Genomic DNA, 20,161 nt, shown 5'->3' on the forward strand with positions numbered 1-20,161 from the left:
AGCGGGCCCGTTTCCCCCCGCATGCTGGTACTTGTGGTTCTCCAAGTACCGACTTGCGGGGGAGGCTTGCTGGGACTTGTAGTTCTTCTGCAAAAAACAATATTCTTACATTTTACTCAAGGCTATCAGCCCCCCATCCGCAGCCCTTGGATGGGGGGGACAGCCTCGGGCTTCACCCCTGGCCCTTGGGTGGCTGGGGGGGGACCCCTTGATTTAAGGGGTCCCCACTCCTCCAGGGTACCCCGGCCAGGGGTGACTAGTTGGGTATTTAATGCCACGGCCGCAGGGCGCTGTATAAAAGTGACCCCCGGCTGTGGCATTATCTGTCCAGCTAGTGGAGCCCGGTGCTGGTACAAAAAATATGGGGGACCCCTACTCTTTTTGTCCCCCGTATTTTTTGCACCAGGACCAGGCGCAGAGCCCGGTGCTAGTTGTTAAAATACGGGGGATTCCCTGTCATTTTTTCCCCCGTATTTTGGCAACCAGGACCGGCTCAAAGAGCCCGAGGCTGGTTATGCTTAGGAGGGGGGACCCCACGCATTTTTTTTCCAGATTTTTACCATTCCATTAAAATAAAAAAAATAAAAAATGATATTTTAAAAAATATATAAATAATACTTGTGCCTCCAAAATAGACAAATCAAGTACCTAATCCCTTCTAATATAAATAGATATGCTATTACCAATAAAAAAAAACACAAAAAAAAACATGTTTTTAAATTTTTTTATTAGATTCCGCCAGCAAAGTGTGGCGGATTGAAAATGACGAATTTACTGTCTAAAAGCACTGTTGTCGAATTTACAATCTTCAATTGAATATACTTTTGTCGAATTGCCGCATTTGTACCATTGCAGAAATGTCGAATTTGACAAATGTCGAATTTCAAAAAGTCGAATTTGGAAAGTCCGTTTTTTTGACGAAAAGTACTGAATTGCATTGTCGAATTTTTTTGGGGGGCGAAAATGTCCCGTTTTTCGACATTTTCGGGAATTCGACCGCAGTTGCATATACCCCTAAGACAGTAGAGCAATTTCAACATTCTTGGGATAGGCATATGAATATCCTTACAAAGAACTAATGATCAAATAGGAGTAAGGTGACCTAAAAGCACAGTTGTCTACCCTCCTGCCTTCTTCATGAGAGCCCCTGAAATTGTAGCAATCTCCCTGACTTCCTGTGTACACCAGCAATCTCCCTGATTGCCCCTTACCCCCATTATGCAGCTGTTACATTCTTGGGGGGGGGAGGGAAGAAACAAGAGATATGGGATCATCAGTGCCAATCCCCTGCATTGGTTATAAGGCAAGACGAGGCTGATGTATTAAGCCTGGAGAATGATAAAGCAGTGATAAGTGGAAGGCAATAACTCACCAGCCAATCATTACGGGTTTGAAAAATGACAGTTAGGAGCTGATTGGCTGGTGCGTTATCACCTTCCACGTATCACTGCTTTATCATTCTCCAGGCTTAATACATCTGCCCCAATGATCCCTATGGCTACATGCATTTTAAATAAGGTTTCTCGTGGCCAGTTGCAGTATATGTAAAACACAAGTAACTGCAAATCCAAGCATACCCCTAATAGGCAATGAATGCTGGGACCAGACGTAGCTCTTGATGATTTAGCTGCTCATTTTTTTTAAAGATAACTCATAACTGTATAAAATGTAATTCACAGACATACTGTATCAACCTTGCAGCACAGCCGATGGGGGATATATCCACAGATTTCTCTTTGGCTGTGTGTATGAGCAGTCTGCCGCCACTTATACATGTGCGGCCGGGACTGCCGATGACTGACATCTCATCTGGGTGGGCACATATAGATGCCAGCACAGTTGTGAAGTCAGGTACGGAAAAACAGAGTGGATGGTAGGTGTGTATGCCCTTACCAATGGCTAGATAGGTCAGCCAGGTATGTACCCAACATTAAGGACACAGGGGTAAGAGACTGAAGATGGGGGAGGGGAGGACTGACTTAAGTGCAAAACTACAGATATAAAATATACTGAAGACATAATGGCGTAATAGCATTATGGGCCTAATTCAGTAAGAGTAGCAGAATCTGCTACTTGTGCAGCTGCATGCTGGGGGCCGCCCATCGCAGGGCAAGGCCGCCCGGCATGCTGTCCACTGCCCACCAAACGAGATTGCCACGCAATTAGAGCGTGGTCGCAGAAACTATGGAAGCCTCCTGCTGGAGCAGGTGCATGTGACGACACGCAACTGCCTTGAATATATTGCCGGCATGCCCCCGTTTCTCCTGCAACGCCCCAAAACTGCTCAGTCACCGCCTCCTGCCCTCCCCGCGAATGCCTCTGCCTGTCAAACAGGCAGAGGCATTCGCAGTTAATGCGGGATGACCGCATTAGCTGCTCGTGCATGCACAGGACAGAACCTGTGCGTGCGGGTGTCCCAACGCTTAAATTGCGGTCGCATTGCGCTTGCGATGCAACTTGAATTAGGTCCTATGTCACACTTTACACCCTTGCATGCATTTAACATTCTATACCAAGTTACACATATCTTAACTCGCCCTACACATTTTTTATTTGCATTTGTTTTTGTTGAATAGATTTTATATCTGCCTTTTTATTCAAGTGTATTCATACTATCTTCATTTGGCCCTAATGTGCAGGCTAGGGGGAGATGTACTAAGACTTGGAGAGTGATGAAGAGGAGAGAGAATAAGTACCAACCATTCAGCTCCTAACTGTCATTTTTCAAACCCAGCCTGTAACATGGAAGTTATGAGCTGATTGGCTGGTGCATTATCACCTTCCACTTTATCACTTCACCAGGCTTAATAAATCTGCCCCTATGGTATTTTATCTCCAAGGCTTAGTACATCTGTCCCTAAGTATTTTGGGACTGGGGTCAATGATTCTCATGAGAGCATTTGTTTACTCTGTGCCCTTGTCCTGGAACAGAGATGAACCAAGATAGTTATGTGATCACCCTGTTGGCACTATGCCCACAGTGACTATGGGGTCTATTTACTAAGCCTTGGATGGAGATAAAGTGTACGGAGATAAAGTAACAGCCAATCACCTCCTAACTGTCATGTTACAGGCTGTGACAGATAGGAGGTGATTGGCTGGTACTTTATCGCCATCCAAGGCTTAGTACATAGACCCCTATGTCGGCAAGACAGTGCCTGCACTAGGGTCCCAACATGGGTCTAATGCTACTTACAGCATTGTCACAGCGAGGGTATTATAACAACATGTCACTTACCAGCATGCTTAATGTTTTAAGACCCACATAGTTAAAGTGCTCTTACTAGTATTAGACCTGTGTCTGGATCCCAGCCCCGACATTGTCATGTTGACATTCTCATTGTGGACATAGTGAGTGTTAACATAATGTATCCAACCCTTCAAGTTCATCCTTGTGTACAAGTTCTAATACTTATTCTAATGGTTGTGTTCTCTAGATGATTGGGGATGAGCAATTGGAAAGTAGATGGGAAGTGCTAGCAGGGCTACAACTGGGTATGTGCGAGCAGTGCTGCAGCACATGGCTCTGTGGGGTGGCATCATTGCTCCCCTACTGCCCTTTCTTCTGGCTAGGCACCCTACAACCAGTATTGCTGTGGCAGTGCCACCTAGAGCATCCCTTGTGCTGCACTTCCCAGTGCTGGTGGCTCTGCCTCTTCTAGGCAAGGTCAAGATATTATGTACTTATAGGGTGGGTCCAGCACAGGGTGTTTCAGAGCCTTGTTACAGGTCTGAGTGCTAGACAAGTAACATTATTTTTATATAAAGTCCCTTTAACTGATGAAGTACAATATACAGTATGGAGTGTGCTGCAGTTTACATCTGTACATTACTGCTTCCATAGGTATCGGACACACAAAGCAGATTGGGGTCTACCAGAAAACCAGAGAAAGAAGTCACACGCATGGTTGTAATAATGATCCTGGCTTTTCTCATCTGCTGGTCGCCATACGCAGCCTTCTCTATACTTGTCACAGCAAACCCTTCTATTGAGCTGGACCCACGTCTCTCAGCAATCCCAGCATTCTTTGCAAAAACTGCTTCCATGTACAACCCTGTCATTTATGTATTTATGAACAAACAGGTACAGTATGTATAACATACATTGAACGCCAGTTTTACAGAATATTGTATGGATATCTTGGATTGTTGTTCTATGTGTTTGTTTGTTTTTCATCAGTAACATTTATTTATCTAGTGTCATTGCACGCAACTAAGTATTACACAAGTGCTTAGTGGGGTGATATCCCAGGTAATAGAGTAGGAGGACGAGACAACAGATGCTTAAGCTTCACTTGTGGGAACAAAATAAAAAAAAAGTGCCTGAAAAGATGTGACCAGGTTGTTGCTCAGGAAGATACAATACAATTTCATATTGGATCATGTCTATCCAGAAGTAGATAACAAACACTTGCGTGTTGATGGTAATTGAAGGTTTTTTTCAGGAGAGCTGAGAAGATATATTACTGTATTTTAGAGGTGTTTGGGGTTACAACTAATATTAGTTTCCACATAAGAAACAGCTGCAATTGCCTGACCTGGTATAACACCTCCATAGTTTGGGGCTAGAAGCCTCAGATTAGAGATATGGATGGCGGTTATTTTTCTAATCATCATTTACTTACTTTTACTGATAGTTTTATATCTAGCCTTGCTTCCACCGTTACTTCCACCACCACCACCATTTCGTCACCACCACCATTACTTTTTCCACCACCACCATTTCTTCTTCTACCACCACCACCATTTCTTCTACCACCACCACCATTTCTTCTACCGCCACCACCATTTCTTCTACAACCACCATTACTTCTACCACCCCCACCTCACTTTTATTCTTCATGCTTTTAGATAGTTGTTATGGACATGCCAGTACAGGTTTTTAGAGTTATCAGTAACTCTCTATATCACACTGAATGTCAGTGCTTTTGGCATAAATACAAAACATACAGTAATTACAAAGTCCCATACATCAGGCACCTATCAGGCCAATTCCCTATTCTGCTGATGACTGTGTTGGGTGATCGTCAAAATCCAACAAATTACAGATGTAGCCATGCTCATCTTACTGCAATGCGGCACGTTGCATCACGGCATGCTGCACAGCGTGCATACGGTGATCATTTAATTAATTCCTTTAGGAATTAATGGAGCGATCGCCGGCTGTGAATAGTCGCAGTCAGCATGCCATGCATCTAGCCAGGTTGCAGCAACGATGAGTATGGCCACATCTGTATTTGTCTGCATGCCTGTCTAAGACAATTTTATTTTATTTTTCATACATGAACAGGCATTTTTTATGTATTAGATAAATATTTATTGATGCCTAAAAGCAGATGCACATTTTGCAAACCTAACAAATAGTTACAAACAGTGAGGGATTAAAGGGAGGGGGGGGGGGGGGGGCAGCACCAAGGTACCTGCCCCCCTTTTCTTTTTAATTAATAGTGCAGCAACACATTTTACCAGCCCAAGAAACAAGACGCACCAGCCCAAGACATGTATTAATAGCCAATGATAGTGCTCAGACACTTCTTGTTGCTGTACGGCGGCTAGGGGGGATCAGTTTTAAGCATGTGCATCCTCCCTCTGTCCAGCTCCTGAGTGTGACTGTGGCCGGCGTCCTACTGCTCCCCGCCTGCACATGGATCTCAATCTCTTCCCCCTGTCCGGCTCCTGAGTGTCACTGCATCCTGCTGCTCCCACCTGCAGCTGGATGTCCATCTGTATCGCCATAGATAAAGTTTCACCAACGTAGTATGGGGGTACAGTGGTATATCAGTGGGTAGGGGTAATTCCTTGTGTTCCTCCCACCAGCCCACTGCACCCATCTCACTGCCTTCACCTAGAACCAGAGTCAGTCCAGTTGCAGTGATCTTCCCCTCCCACCCAAATCTCGCTGCCCCCTTCCCAACCTGCCCAGTGCCCCCCCCCACTCACTAAGTGTCCCCCCCCCATCCAGCCCAGTGTCCCCCCACAATCTCACTGACCCCCCATCCCAGTGTTTCCCAACCTGGTAGCCCAGTGTATACCCATGTTCCTCCCCCTACCAGCCCATCTAAGTGTTCCTCAGCAAGAACCCCCCCAGACAGTTCAGTCACAGTGCCCCCTTCATTAAGCTCAGTCTACCCCTTTCTCCAGCCTAGTGTACCCCCTCCCACCACATCACTGCCCCCTTCCCATCTAGCACAGTGCACACCTATATATCACCTACTGCCTCTGCCTGTCACCCTATTCCTCTCACCCACTGCCTCTCCGTTATCACCCTCCACCGACCAGAGGACGTATCTAGCTTCATCTATGGGCTGAGCTATAATTAAATGCTTGTTGCAAAATATTTCTACATAAAATTAGTAACAAAATATTTTTATTTACTGACATTGTTGCCTGCAATTTGTTTGCAACAATTCGCCGTGATATTGTTTGCTTCTCACTGAGCACAATATACATGATAAATGTGATACATATGCAATGAATTCCAAATGCAATTTGACCTCAACCCTAAGCATACATTTTTTTGACGCGTCAACTGAGAATATGTTGCTAAATATGTTTTTGGGTGTACAGATGTGTCCTCATACATATTTGCTGCAGTTGAGCTAAACAGCCCCTCTTGGCAAACAAGGTCCTGTGAAACTCTGCTCGTGTCGGCCGTCTTCTTTGCTGAAAATGTGTCTTAAGCGCAACGCGATACGATGCACCAGGAGACTATGCTGATTAATGCATGCAACACTGGTACAGTATATCTGTGTGTGGCTACGTCTGACTATTTATTAACATTAGTTAAAAAAAAAATTAAAAAAGGGTATTTTCACACCCTTTTCACATTATTTTAGTATCACTTACATGTATTAAAGGGCTTTCGGAGCAGTTTTCATGAAACTGCTCCAAACTCTTTAATTCGCTTTTTTTTGTAATCAGATCCCATTTCCCATACTTATAATGGGAAATGCGATCTGGGACGAATTTACTAAAAAAAAAAATGTGAAAAAAAAACAACCTGAAATGAGCCCTGTAATAATTAGCCCCAGCTGGCGTTAATACAGGGATCATTGCGAGATCCCTACTTTTGCACAGCTTTCTCTGCCCCCCCAGCAGAGAAAGCTGTGCGGGGACCGGGCTGGGGTGATCAGCTATGTGTGTCCGATAGACACACAAGCTGATCACTGGTAAAAAAAAAAAAAAAAAGTAAAAAACAAACATACTTACCAGTCCCAGGAGAAGGTGATTGATGCTCCGGTGCATGCTGCCGTTTATTGGGACCTCCCGTGCGCTGCTATGACCCCCGGTGCAGTAATGTGATGCTGCAAAACCGTAGCTCACTTTACAGCACCGGGGGTCACAGCAGGGTATTTTTTCCCCCCAACAAATACCCCAATACTGTTGCCGATTGTCCCTGCATGCGATAATTGATACTTCTGTGCGATGTAATCAATTATCGCAGTGCAGATTTGGGTAACTTTATCACATACTATCCACATCCTTGGATGCGGATGGTGATAAATCTGCCCCTAAATCTGTATACGAAGTGCTATGATGCAGAGGCCGTGGCTTTTTTCAATACCAAATTCTGTTGGGCTTCATATACAGACTCAGGTACACACAGATACTGTATACTGTATAAGTGTCACATATCAAATTAATCAGCACAGTCTCCTGGTGCAGTTGTGTCTAAGACACATTCAAGGAGTTGCTGAGATTCAGCAGAAGGGGCTGCTTAGCATTGACAGCAGTCGGGAAAATGCTGAAATGATATTCCAGGTGCCACGCAGGTACCACTAAATGTAACTTTTCCCAGATAATGATATTGTGCATAGAGAACAGTCACCAGTGGAATATGGTCCCATAGCACAGGTGTCTAAGACTATGGTCCTCCCTATTCTGGATGGTGCCTCCCTTACAGATCACTCAGATCGTCAATTTTAAAATATACTTAAATCCATTTATATGGCTGCAGGGGCTATACTTAGACCTAGTATGGCCTTAGTCTGGGCAGCAAAGGCTATGGAGAAATTTAGGGGAGTCCGTTTGAATCTCTGCTGTTACTAGCAGAGATTCAAACGGACTCCCCTAAATCTCGGTTGTTGTCTATAACAGAACAATTTAACAGTAGGAGCAGAATATTTGGGTGAGGCTGCCTTAGACACTTTACTGATGCAGTCAAAAATATCAGGATTAGCAGTGGTAGCTAGACAATTAATCATGGGATACGTATACAGAAACAATATTTTTGGAGAAATTACCAATTGAGGGTAAATTTTTATTTGTTCCTGAATTAGACAAAAAAATTCCTGAGGCCACAGCTGAGAAGAGTTCTTTTTTAAGATCATTTAAGGCAAAACCAGGACTTTTCACCCATCGATTAAACAGCAAACAACCCAGCCCTTACGGACAAGAGTCAGTTTTCCACAGTCAGAGGTTTCAGTTATAGTGGTAAGCAACCTCGGACTGTTAGGATCAAGGGAAACATACCTCCAAGGTCCAGCATAAATCTGCATGACGGGGAGGGCATACACCGAGATATCTTGTCATTCAGGGACCAATGGAGAAGTTCTTCCACAGACAAGTGGGAAACAGACATACAGTAATAGAAAGAGGTTATGTTATAAGCATCCCAGGTCTAACACCGAAAAGATATTTTGCAACAAAATGGCCGAAATACAAACAGAAGTATATAGAGTTAAATCGGGCCATAAAAGGTTAGGGATTATCGTACCTGTTCCAAATTGCTTAAGAAAGATAAGGTTTTATTACAAATTATTTTGGTCCAAAAATCAGATGGGAGTCACAGACCCATTTTTAATCTAAAAGAATTAAGTACAAAACTGAATAGACAGACTCAGAATTGATCTATAAGGTCAGCTAATAACAGAATGGAGACAAATGAGGTACAGTATTGTCATGTATAGACATCACGGTCACGGATGCCTATCTTCATATACCCACTTGGAAAGGGCCATCAGAGCTTGTTAAGATTTGTGATCAGTTCAGGATCCTGCCTCTTGGGCTAGTGACAGCTCCTTATGTATTTACAAACGACATGACAGTTATGATGGGTTTCCTTAGGAAAAACAGGAATAACAATGATTTCTTACTTAAAGGATTTATTGTTCAAAACAGAGTCAGAAGATGCACTTCAGAAAGATCTTGTGAGGGCACTGGAAGTGTTGCAGTGCCATGGGAGGGTTTTCAATAGGAAAAAGTCAGATGGCATTTTTGGGTCTCAGACTTAATACAGAATTGGCATTTAAAAGTTAGTCAAAAGGATTTTGGCATTCAGAAGTCCATCAGTTCTCTTTAGCATGAAGGTGTTAGGGAAAATGGTATTCTCATTCAAAACTAACCAATATCCAAGATTCCATTAAAGAATGTTCCAATTAACATTCTAAAGAGCTGTTCAGGGTTCAATCATCAGCTATCAAAACAGTTCATTGCTCTGTCCCCAGAGACAAGACAGTCTCTCAGGTGGTGGACTCATGTGGAAAAAAAAAGGCAGGAGCTTTGTTTCCCTGGACTGGCTAGTGATCATTACAGATGCCAGTCTCCAGGGATGGGAGATGGTCATGGTGAACCACCATTTTCAGTGACTATAGTCCAAGAAGTAGACAAGGCTTCCCATAAATGTGCTGTAACAAAGAGTTGTTCTAAACACATTAAAAAGAGCAGAAGATCTTCTAGGGAAACTTCCAAAAATTCAGATAATGCTACATCTGTAGCATGCATAAATCATCAGGGAGGGACAAGAAATTCCTTGGCTATGAGAGATATTTTTCAAATAATGTGTTGGGCAGACTACAGTTTACCATCAATATCAGTTTACCACCTACACCCAAAAGTTTTCCACAGTCTGGTTGTGAGATGGGGACAATCAGAGATAGATTTGATGGCCTCTTGGTTCAACAAGACAGACAAGTTCTGTTTCAGAACCAGGGATCCGTTAGCATTCCTAATAGATGTAATTGTAGTTCCAGTGAACTTTCCTCTGGCATACAGAACATATTTCCACTGATACCAATGCCTCTGTATGTTCAAAGGAAAAGAAAAAAGGAAAAGATTCCGGTAATATTTGTAGCATGGAAATGGCTTCAAGATGGCTAATTTCAAGATGGCGCCCATGTTCGGTACATACCTTAAAAGATAGCCCACCTCACCCATTCCTTACTGGAGTATTCAGTTTTCCTATTTCCTGCACAGTTTTTGAAACAAAAGGGTGTACTGCGACTTTTGAATCACCCTGTAGATTGTAAGCTCCAGTAAGGCATGGACTGATGCGAATGTCCAAATATTCTCTGTAAATCGCTGCGGAATATGTGTGCGCTATATAAATAACTGATAATTATTAATAATAATAATAATAATAATAGGGGGCTTTATCTTGCAAATCTCCACTTTTTCTTATACATGAGGATAGGGCAGTGTTACGTACACTCAGCCTAAAGTGTGTCTCAGTTCCATTTAAATCAGTAAATTGTTATACACCCTTTTGCTAAAACAGGTAAAGCAATTAGCAGTAAAACATTGCCATTGTTGAATGTGGTTAGAGTTTTGAGAATTTACCCAGACAGAACTGCAAGTATTAGGAAAACAGATACTACAATGTGGAATAATATTTACTGGGGTAATTATGTGGCATAATGTGTACTGTGGGCACTATTTTCCATATTGTGAACTGGGAGCACTACAGTGTGGCATAACATGAACTAGAAAAACTCTGGTATAATGGCCCTCATTCCGAGTTGATCGGTCGCAAGGCGAATTTAGCAGAGTTACACACGCTAAGCCGCCGCCTACTGGGAGTGTATCTTAGCATCTTAAAATTGCGACCGATGTATTCGCAATATTGCGATCACAAACTACTTAGCAGTTTTAGAGTAGCTCCACACTTACTCTGCCTGTGCGATCAGTTCAGTGCTTGTCGTTCCTGGTTTGACGTCACAAACACACCCAGCGTTCGCCCAACCACTCCCCCGTTTCTCCGGCCACTCCTGCGTTTTTTCCGGAAACGGTAGCGTTTTCAGCCACACGCCCATAAAACGCCGTGTTTCCGCCCAGTAACACCCATTTCCTGTCAATCACATTACGATCGCCGGAGCGATGAAAAAGCCGTGAGTAAAAATACTATCTTCATAGCAAAGATACTTGGCGCAGTCGCAGTGCGAATATTGCGCATGCGCACTAAGCGGAATTTCACTGCGATGCAATGAAAAATACCGAGCGAACGACTCGGAATGAGGGCCAATGTGCACTAATATAATGCATAAAATGAAATAAGATACTACTATGGAGTATAATATCAACTAGGACACTACTGTGGTTCATAAAATGTGCTTGAGAACTACTATGTAGTTATATATAATACAGTACTAACTAGGGCATTACTATGAGTCACAAAGTGAACCACAATAAAGAAAGGTATCTCTCTAAAAGTGTTGGTGTGGGTGCATTATTAAAATGCTTCTTTGGGGCTCAATAAGTTCTGTTTTACACTCCTTGATCTATTCCTGCTGAGCAGACTAATTAGTAACATATCCAAAAGCAGCACCTGTAAATGGTCATTGGATCTAATGTCTAACTCTAACATATTGCATTATGTAATGGAACAAAGAATTTTTACCATACAGGTCAAGGCGCTTGAATATACGATAAACCACGATCTATGTGGATTTCATTGGTCCAGAATAGGCTTAAAACAATAGAAAAAACACTATCATAGTGTAGAATGTAAAATCAATGTACATATGATCTCGAAGAAGATATCTGAAGGATATGGACTACCACTGGACTGGAGTTTAGTGTTAGGGATAGGAAACGTTAGATGCTAGTTGATCTGTGTCTGGTATTAGGTATTACTTATTAATTATGTTTTAATCCCATTAAGAGGGGTATAAATACCTCCTCTATATCAATGTCTCCCATACCTTGAAAAAGATAATCCAGTATTATCGAAACGCGTTGGTGGTGGAGACGGGAGGATACGTGGAGTACTCATCTGCTTGCATGCGGGCTCCTGGGGACGCCTAGATCATTACATGCTTGTTAACCTTTAACATCTGGTGAGAGTCCACTATCTTCCGCAGTGTTTTATTCTATGTTTTATTAAATGGTGTTACACTATTTGGAGTTTCTTTCCAATTTTATATCGTGAATACGCCAATCCGGGAAAGATTGCCATATATAAGGAAGGAGGGACGAAAGATTGGGGATCATCATTTTGCAGATCCGCCCCCTGACAAAAATGCGATCTATGTCTACTATTAAGTAGACCACAAGTTGTGGTACGAGTTTAAATTTATTGAGATCATATGTACATTGATTTTACATTCTACACTATGATAGTGTTTTTTCTATTGTTTTAAGCCTATTCTGGACCAATGAAATCCACATAGATCGTGGTTTATCGTATATTCAAGCGCCTTGACCTGTATGGTAAAAATTCTTTGTTCCATTGTATTGTTAAGTGTTGGTGACACTTCATTACCATTTGGGTTACGGGCTGCTAGTAGCGCAAAGTTTGTGACCACAAAAATTCTTGTCTATTGCATTATGTAGCCTGAAATTGTTCATTGTGAGGAATATGCATGAGATCTGTCAGAATGTATCAAACATAAACAGGATAGACATGAGCGCACAAGACCATGGGGTCTATTCATCATCCCATACTTTCTACAACAGCAGGTGAAAATTAACATTTGTAAAAAATTAAGTTTTAGGGCCATTTTAGGGCCTTCCACTCCCAAGCTGGCGCGGCGTCCCCATTCACTAGTACGGGAACTTCATTCATCAAGCTCAGAAAATACAACATTTTCTCTGACGTCCTAGTGGATGCTGGGAACTCCGTAAGGACCATGGGGAATAGCGGGCTCCGCAGGAGACTGGGCACTCTAAAAGAAAGATTAGGTACTATCTGATGTGCACTGGCTCCTCCCTCTATGCCCCTCCTCCAGACCTCAGTTAGAATCTGTGCCCGGCCCGAGCTGGTTGCACACTAGGGGCTCTCCTGAGCTCCTAGAAAAGAAAGTATTTGTTAGGTTTTTTATTTTCAGTGAGATCTGCTGGCAACAGACTCACTGCTACGAGGGACTAAGGGGAGAAGAAGCGAACCTACTTGCTTGCAGCTAGCTTGGGCTTCTTAGGCTACTGGACACCATTAGCTCCAGAGGGATCGAACACAGGCCCAGCCTCGGTCTTCCGGTCCCGGAGCCGCGCCGCCGTCCCCCTTACAGAGCCAGAAGCAAGAAGAACGTCCTGGAAATCGGCGGCTGAAGACTTCGGTCTTCATTAAGGTAGCGCACAGCACTGCAGCTGTGCGCCATTGCTACCTATGCACACCACATACTCCGGTCACTGATGGGTGCAGGGCGCTGGGGGGGGGGGGGCGCCCTGGGCTGCAATTAGAGTACCTTAACTTTGGCAAACAACACATAATATAGCCTAATAAGCTATATATGTGTAAAAATCCCCTGCCATAATACAATTATAAGAGCGGGAGAAGTCCGCCGAAAAAGGGGCGGGGCTATCTCCCTCAGCACACTGGCGCCATTTTCTCTTCACAGTGCAGCTGGAAGACAGCTCCCCAGGCTCTCCCGTGCAGTTTCCAGGCTCAAAGGGTTAAAAAGAGAGGGGGGGCACTAAATTTAGGCGCAACTGTATATAAAAAGCAGCTATAGGGATAAATCACTTTCTATTAGTGTAAATCCCTGATTAAATAGCGCTGTGGTGTGTGCTGGCATACTCTCTCTCTGTCTCCCCAAAGGACTTTGTGGGGTCCTGTCCTCAGTCAGAGCATTCCCTGTGTGTGTGCGGTGTGTCGGTACGGCTGTGTCGACTTGTTTGATGAGGAGGCTTATGTGGAGGCGGAGCAGGTGCCGATAAATGTGATGTCACCCCCTGCGGGGCCGACACCACAGTGGGTGGATATGTGGAAGGTATTAACCGACAGTGTCAACTCCTTACATAAAAGGCTGGATGACGTAACAGCCATGAGACAGCCGGCTTCTCAGCCCGCGCCTGCCCAGGCGTCTCAAAGGCCATCAGGGACTCAAAAACGGCCGCTACCTCAGATGGCAGACACAGATGTCGACACGGAGTCTGACTCCAGTGTCGACGAGGTTGAGACATATACACAATCCACTAGGGGCATCCGTTGCATGATTTCGGCAATGAAAAATGTGTTACACATTTCTGACATTAACCCAAGTACCACTAAAAAGGGGTTTTATGTTTGGGGAGAAAAAGCAGCCAGTGTTTTGTTCCCCCATCAGATGAATTGAATGAAGTGTGTGAAGAAGCGTGGGTTTCCCCCGATAAGAAACTGGTAATTTGTAAAAAGTTACTGATGGCGTACCCTTTCCCGCCAGAGGATAGGTAACGTTGGGAGATATCCCCTAGGGTGGATAAGGCGCTCACACGTTTGTCAAAAAAGGTGGCACTGCCGTCTCAGGATACGGCCACCTTGAAGGAGCCTGCTGATAGAAAGCAGGAGGAATTCCTGAAGTCTGTATATACACACTCAGGTACTATACTGAGACCTGCAATTGCCTCAGCATGGAGGTGTAGTAGTTACCCTCGACAGGGATACTATTTTGCTAACCATAGAGCATATTAAAGACGTCGTCTTATATATGAGGGATGCACAGAGGGATATTTGCCGGCTGGCATCCAGAATTAATGCAATGTCCATTTCTGCCAGGAGGGTATTATGGACCCGGCAGTGGACAGGTGATGCTGATTCTAAAAGGCACATGGAGATTCTGCCTTATAAGGGTGAGGAATTGTTTGGGGATGGTCTCTCAGACCTCGTATCCACAGCAACAGCTGGGAAGTCAAAATTTTTACCTCAGGTTCCCTCACAGCCTAAGAAAGTACCGTATTACAGTCCTTTCGGCCTCAGAAAAGCAAGCGGGTCAAAGGCGCTTCCTTTCTGCCAGAGGCAAGGGAAGAAGGAAAAAGGCTGCACCAGACAGCCAGTTCCAAGGATCAAAAATCTTCCCCCGCTTCCTCTAAGTCCACCGCATGACGCTGGGGCTCCACAGGCTGAGCCAGGTGCGGTAGGGGCGCGTCTCCGGAACTTCAGCGACCAGTGGGCTCGCTCACAGATGGATCCCTGGGTTCTGCAAGTAGTATCACAGGGATACAAGCTGGAGTTCGAGGCGACTCCCCCTCGCCGTTACCTCCAATCAGCCTTCCCTGCTGCCCTCAGAGAAAGGGAGGTAGTACTGGCGGCAATTCACAAGCTGTATCTTCAGCAGGTGATAATCAAGGTACCCCTCCTTCAACAGGGACGGGGTTACTATTCCACAATGTTGTGGTACCGAAACCAGACGGTTCGGTGAGACCCATTCTAAATTTAAAATCCTTTAACATTTATATAAAAAAAAAAGTTCAAGTTCAAAGTACCTCAAGGGTGTGGTACAGGACTGTCATTACCAAATCCAGACGTTGCCGTCTGGTCTGTCCACGGCACCGTGGGTATTTACCAAGGTAATGGCCGAAATGATGATGCTCCTCCGAAAGAAGGGAGTCATGATTATTCCGTACTTGGACGATCTCCTTATAAAGGCGAGGTCCAAAGAGCAGTTGCTAGTCGGCGTGGCACTATCTCAGGAAGTGCTGCATCAGCACGGCTGGATTCTGAATATCCCAAAGTCGCAGCTGATTCCTGCGACGCGTCTGCTGTTCTTGGGCATGATTCTGGACACAGAACAGAAGAAGATATTTCTCTCGGAGGAGAAGGCCCAGGAATTATCATCTCTGGTCAGGGTCTTCCTGAAACCAAAGCAGGTGTTGGTGCATCACTGCACGCGAGTCCTGGGAAAGATGGTAGCTTCTTACGAAGCAAGTCCCTTCGGCAGATTCCATGCAAGGATCTTCCAGTGGGATCTGTTGGACAAGTGGTCCGGATCGCATCTCCAGATGCATCGGTTAATCACCCTGTCCCCGAGGGCCAGGGTGTCTCTGCTGTGGTGGCTGCAGAGTGCTCATCTGCTCGAAGGCCGCAGATTCGGCATACAGGACTGGGTCCTGGTGACCACGGATGCAAGCCTCCGAGGTTGGGGGGCAGTCACCCATGGAAGAAACTTACAAGGACAATGGTCAAGTCAGGAAACTTCCCTACACTTAAATATTCTGGAACTAAGGGACATTTACAACGCCCTGAGTCAAGCAGAACCCCTGCTTAAACACCAACCGGTTCTGATTCAGTCAGACAACATCACAGCGGTCGCCCATGTAAACCGCCAGGGCGGCACAAGAAGCAGGGTGGCAATGGCAGAAGCCACAAGGATTCTTTGATGGCGGAGAATCACGTAATAGCACTGTCAGCAGTGTTCATTCCGGGAGTGGACAACTGGGAAGCAGATTTCCTCAGCAGGCACGACCTCCACCCGGGAGAGTGGGGACTTCATCCAGAAGTCTTCCAGCTGATTGTGAACTGTTGGGAACGGCCACAGGTGGACATGATGGCGTACCGCCTCAACAAAAAGCTAAAAAGATATTGCGCCAGGTCAAGGGACCCTCAGGCGATAGCTGTGGACGCTCTAGTGACACCGTGGGTGTACCAGTCGGTTTATGTGTTCCCTCCTCTTCCTCTCATACCCAAGGTACTGAGAATAATAAGGAGAGGAGTAAGAACTATACTCATTGTTCCGGATTAGCCAAGAAGAGTTTGGTACCCAGAACTTCAAGAAATGATCTCAGAGGACCCTTGGCCTCTGCCGCTCAGACAGGACCTGCTACTGCAGGGGCCCTGTCTGTTCCAAGACTTACCGTGGCTGCGTTTGACGGCATGGCGGTTGAACACCGGATCCTAAAGGAAAAGAGCATTCCGGAGGAAGTCATTCCTACGCTGATTAAAGCTAGGAAGGATGTGACCGCAAAACATTATCACCGCATATGGCGGAAATATGTTGCTTGGTGTGAGGCCTGGAAGGCCCCAACGGAGGAATTTCAGCTGGGTCGATGTCTGCACTTCCTACAGTCAGGGGTGACTATGAGCCTCAAAATGGGTTCCATTAAGGTCCAGATTTTGGCTCTGTCGATTTTCTTCCAAAAACGAACTGGCTTCACTGCCTGAAGTTCAGACTTTTGTTAAAGGAGTGCTGCATATTCAGCCCCCTTTTGTGCCTCCAGTGGCACCTTGGGATCTCAACGTGGTGTTGGATTTCCTAAAGTCGCATTGGTTGAGCCACTTAAAACCGTGGAGCAAAAATATTTCACGCGGAAAGTGGTCATGCTGTTGGCCTTGGCTTCGGCCAGGCGTGTATCAGAATTGGCGGCTTTGTCATGTAAAAGCCCTTATCTGATTTTTTATATGGATAGGGCGGAATTGAGGACTCGTTCCCAATTTCTTCCTAAGGTGGTATCAGCGTTTCATTTGAACCAACCTATTGTGGTGCCTGTGGCTACTCGGGACTTGGAGGATTCCAAGTTGCTGGACGTAGTCAGGGCCCTGAAAATCTATGTTTCCAGGATGGCTAGAGTCAGGAAAACTGACTCGCTATTTATCCTGTATGCACCCAACAAGCTGGGTGCTCCTGCTTCAAAGCAGACTATTGCTCGCTGGATCTATAGCATGATTCAACTTGCACTTTCTGCGGCTGGACTGCCGCATCCTAAATCAGTAAAAGCCCATTCCACGAGGAAGGTGGGCTCTTCTTGGGCGGCTGCCCGAGGGGTCTCGGCTTTACAGCTTTGCCGAGCTGCTACTTGGTCGGGTTCAAACACATTTGCAAAATTCTACAAGTTTGATACCCTGGCTGAGGAGGACCTTGAGTTTGCTCATTCGGTGCTGCAGAGTCATCCGCACTCTCCCGCCCGTTTGGGAGCTTTGGTATAATCTCCATGGTCCTTACGGAGTTCCCAGCATCCACTAGGACGTCAGAGAAAATAAGAATTTACTCACCGGTAATTCTATTTCTCGTAGTCCGTAGTGAATGCTGGGCGCCCATCCCAAGTGCGGATTGTCTGCAATACTTGTATATAGTTATTGCCTAACTAAAGGGTTATTGTTATGAGCCATCTTTTCGTGAGGCTCAGTTGTTATTCATACTGTTAACTGGGTATAGTATCACGAGTTGTACGGTGTGATTGGTGTGGCTGGTATGAGTCTTACCCGGGATTCCAAATCCTTTCCTTATTGTGTCAGCTCTTCCGGGCACAGTATCCTAACTGAGGTCTGGAGGAGGGGCATAGAGGGAGGAGCCAGTGCACACCAGATAGTACCTAATCTTTCTTTTAGAGTGCCCAGTCTCCTGCGGAGCCCGCTATTCCCCATGGTCCTTACGGAGTTCCCAGCATCCACTACGGACTACGAGAAATAGAATTACCGGTGAGTAAATTCTTATTTTCTGAGCTTGACTGCGAGAGCATTCACTATCTGCAGAGGTGAATGCTCCCTATGGAAAGCAGAATGCTTATCTATGGGAAGCGGGTCTGGCTTGTGATCAGGGATCCTCCTGGATCCCTTCGCTGCTGTCCTTCTTCCGCCAAATGCAGGGGGCTTGTGCGCCTGCACAGGGGTGTTTCAAGAGAGGAGAGGACCCGCGTGCAGCCTCCGTTGTGGGCCCCCTCCTCTGCGGCAGCTAGTAGACTCGGTCATAATGCCAAAGTCTACAGCGTATGCGCAGGTCTCTAGGAACATGGCGCCCACACCTTGTTCACGGATACATCTCCAGCGCGTATGCGCAAATCCCTAGGAAATGGGCATAGGACCATGGAGAGGTGAGTACACTATATGGGTCCAGTGTGTTTGAGGTGGCCCCCCACCAAGGGGGGGTGGGGGTGGTAGATCTTCGCATCAGCTGTCTCTGCGCCGAGCAATGATGAATTGCTTCGGCGCGTGCTGCGAGTCAGAATGTTAATTATTTGGGGGCGCCCGGCCACTGATAATTAATATGATGAATATGCCCAGTGGCGGATCCGGGGGGGGGGGGGCGTGCCCCCCCTGTCATTTGTGGCCTTCTGTCCCCCGTCCGTCCCCCCGGCGCCGGCGCCGCACAGGGAGATGATGGGCGCCCGCTGAGATTTTGTTACCAGTGGGCGCCCGTCTCCCTGCACAGCGGCAGCCGGAGGCAGGAGCTCAGTACTGAGCTCCGGCTTCCGGCGCTGTCACTGTGCGGTGTGCGCTATGGGAGAGACATCAGTCATGACGTCTCTCTCATAGTGCTGACTGAGGAGTGGACGCCCAGGGAGGAGGAAGACTGCAGCGGCCTGGAAGCGGGATCGGGGCTCGGTAAGTATGATGTTTTTTTCTTCCTTAATGCAGCGGGGGCATCTACTGGGGGCAAACTATGGGGATACATTACTACAGGGGGGGGGCATCAACAAGGGGCATTACTACTGGGGGGGCATTACTACTGGGGGCATTATAACTGGGGGGCATCACTACTGAGGGGTCATCTATTGGGGGCAGCTACTGGGGGCCATTTTTACTGGGGGCCATCTACTGGGGGCATTATTACTGGGGGGCATCTACTGGGGGCATTACTACTGGGGGGTCATCTATTGGGGCAAACTCGTAGGGGGCATTATTACTGGGGGGTCATCTATTGGGGGCAGCTACTGGGGGCCATCTACAGGGGGCATTATTACTGGGGGGCATCTACTGGGGGGTCATCTATTGGGGGCATCTACTGGGGGGTCATCTATTGGGGGCAGCTACTGGTGGACATTTTTACTGGGGGCCATCTACTGGGGGCATTATTACTGGGGGGCATCTACTGGGGGCATTACTACTGGGGGGTCATCTATTGGGGGCAAACTCCTAGGGGGCATTACTACTGGGGGCAAACTACTGGAGGACATTATTACTGGGGAGCATCTACTGGGGGCAAACTGATGGGGGACATTATTACTGGGGGGCATCCTCTGGGGGCAAACTACTGGGGGACATTATTACTGGGGGGCATCTACTGGGGGCAAACTGCTGGGGGACCTTATTACTGGGTGGCATCTACTGGGGGCAAACTACTGGGGGACATTATTACTGGGGGCCAACTACAAAGGTGCTAACTACTGGTGGCGTAACTACAGGGGCATTACTACTGGTGGCTTAACTACAGGGGCATTACTACTTGGCGGCTAAACTACAGGGGGGCCAAACTACTGAGGGCATAACTACAGGGGCCAAACTACTGGGGGATAACTACAGGGGCCAAACTACTGG

The 20,161-nt window shown here is 46.1% G+C and overlaps 1 protein-coding gene across 1 annotated transcript in view; it reads left to right on the plus strand.

Annotated features, from left to right (window-relative positions):
• LOC135056611 (opsin-VA-like) overlaps positions 1 to 20,161 on the plus strand; it is a 168,352-nt gene that overhangs the window by 111,972 nt on the left and 36,219 nt on the right. Inside the window, exon 4 of the mRNA XM_063962011.1 lies at positions 3,845 to 4,084. Coding sequence (XP_063818081.1) covers positions 3,845 to 4,084 — 240 coding nt within the window. The remainder of the gene's footprint in view (positions 1 to 3,844; positions 4,085 to 20,161) is intronic.

The sequence above is a fragment of the Pseudophryne corroboree genome, chromosome 3, assembly GCF_028390025.1.
Source record: "Pseudophryne corroboree isolate aPseCor3 chromosome 3, aPseCor3.hap2, whole genome shotgun sequence".
Lineage (NCBI taxonomy): Eukaryota > Metazoa > Chordata > Amphibia > Anura > Myobatrachidae > Pseudophryne > Pseudophryne corroboree.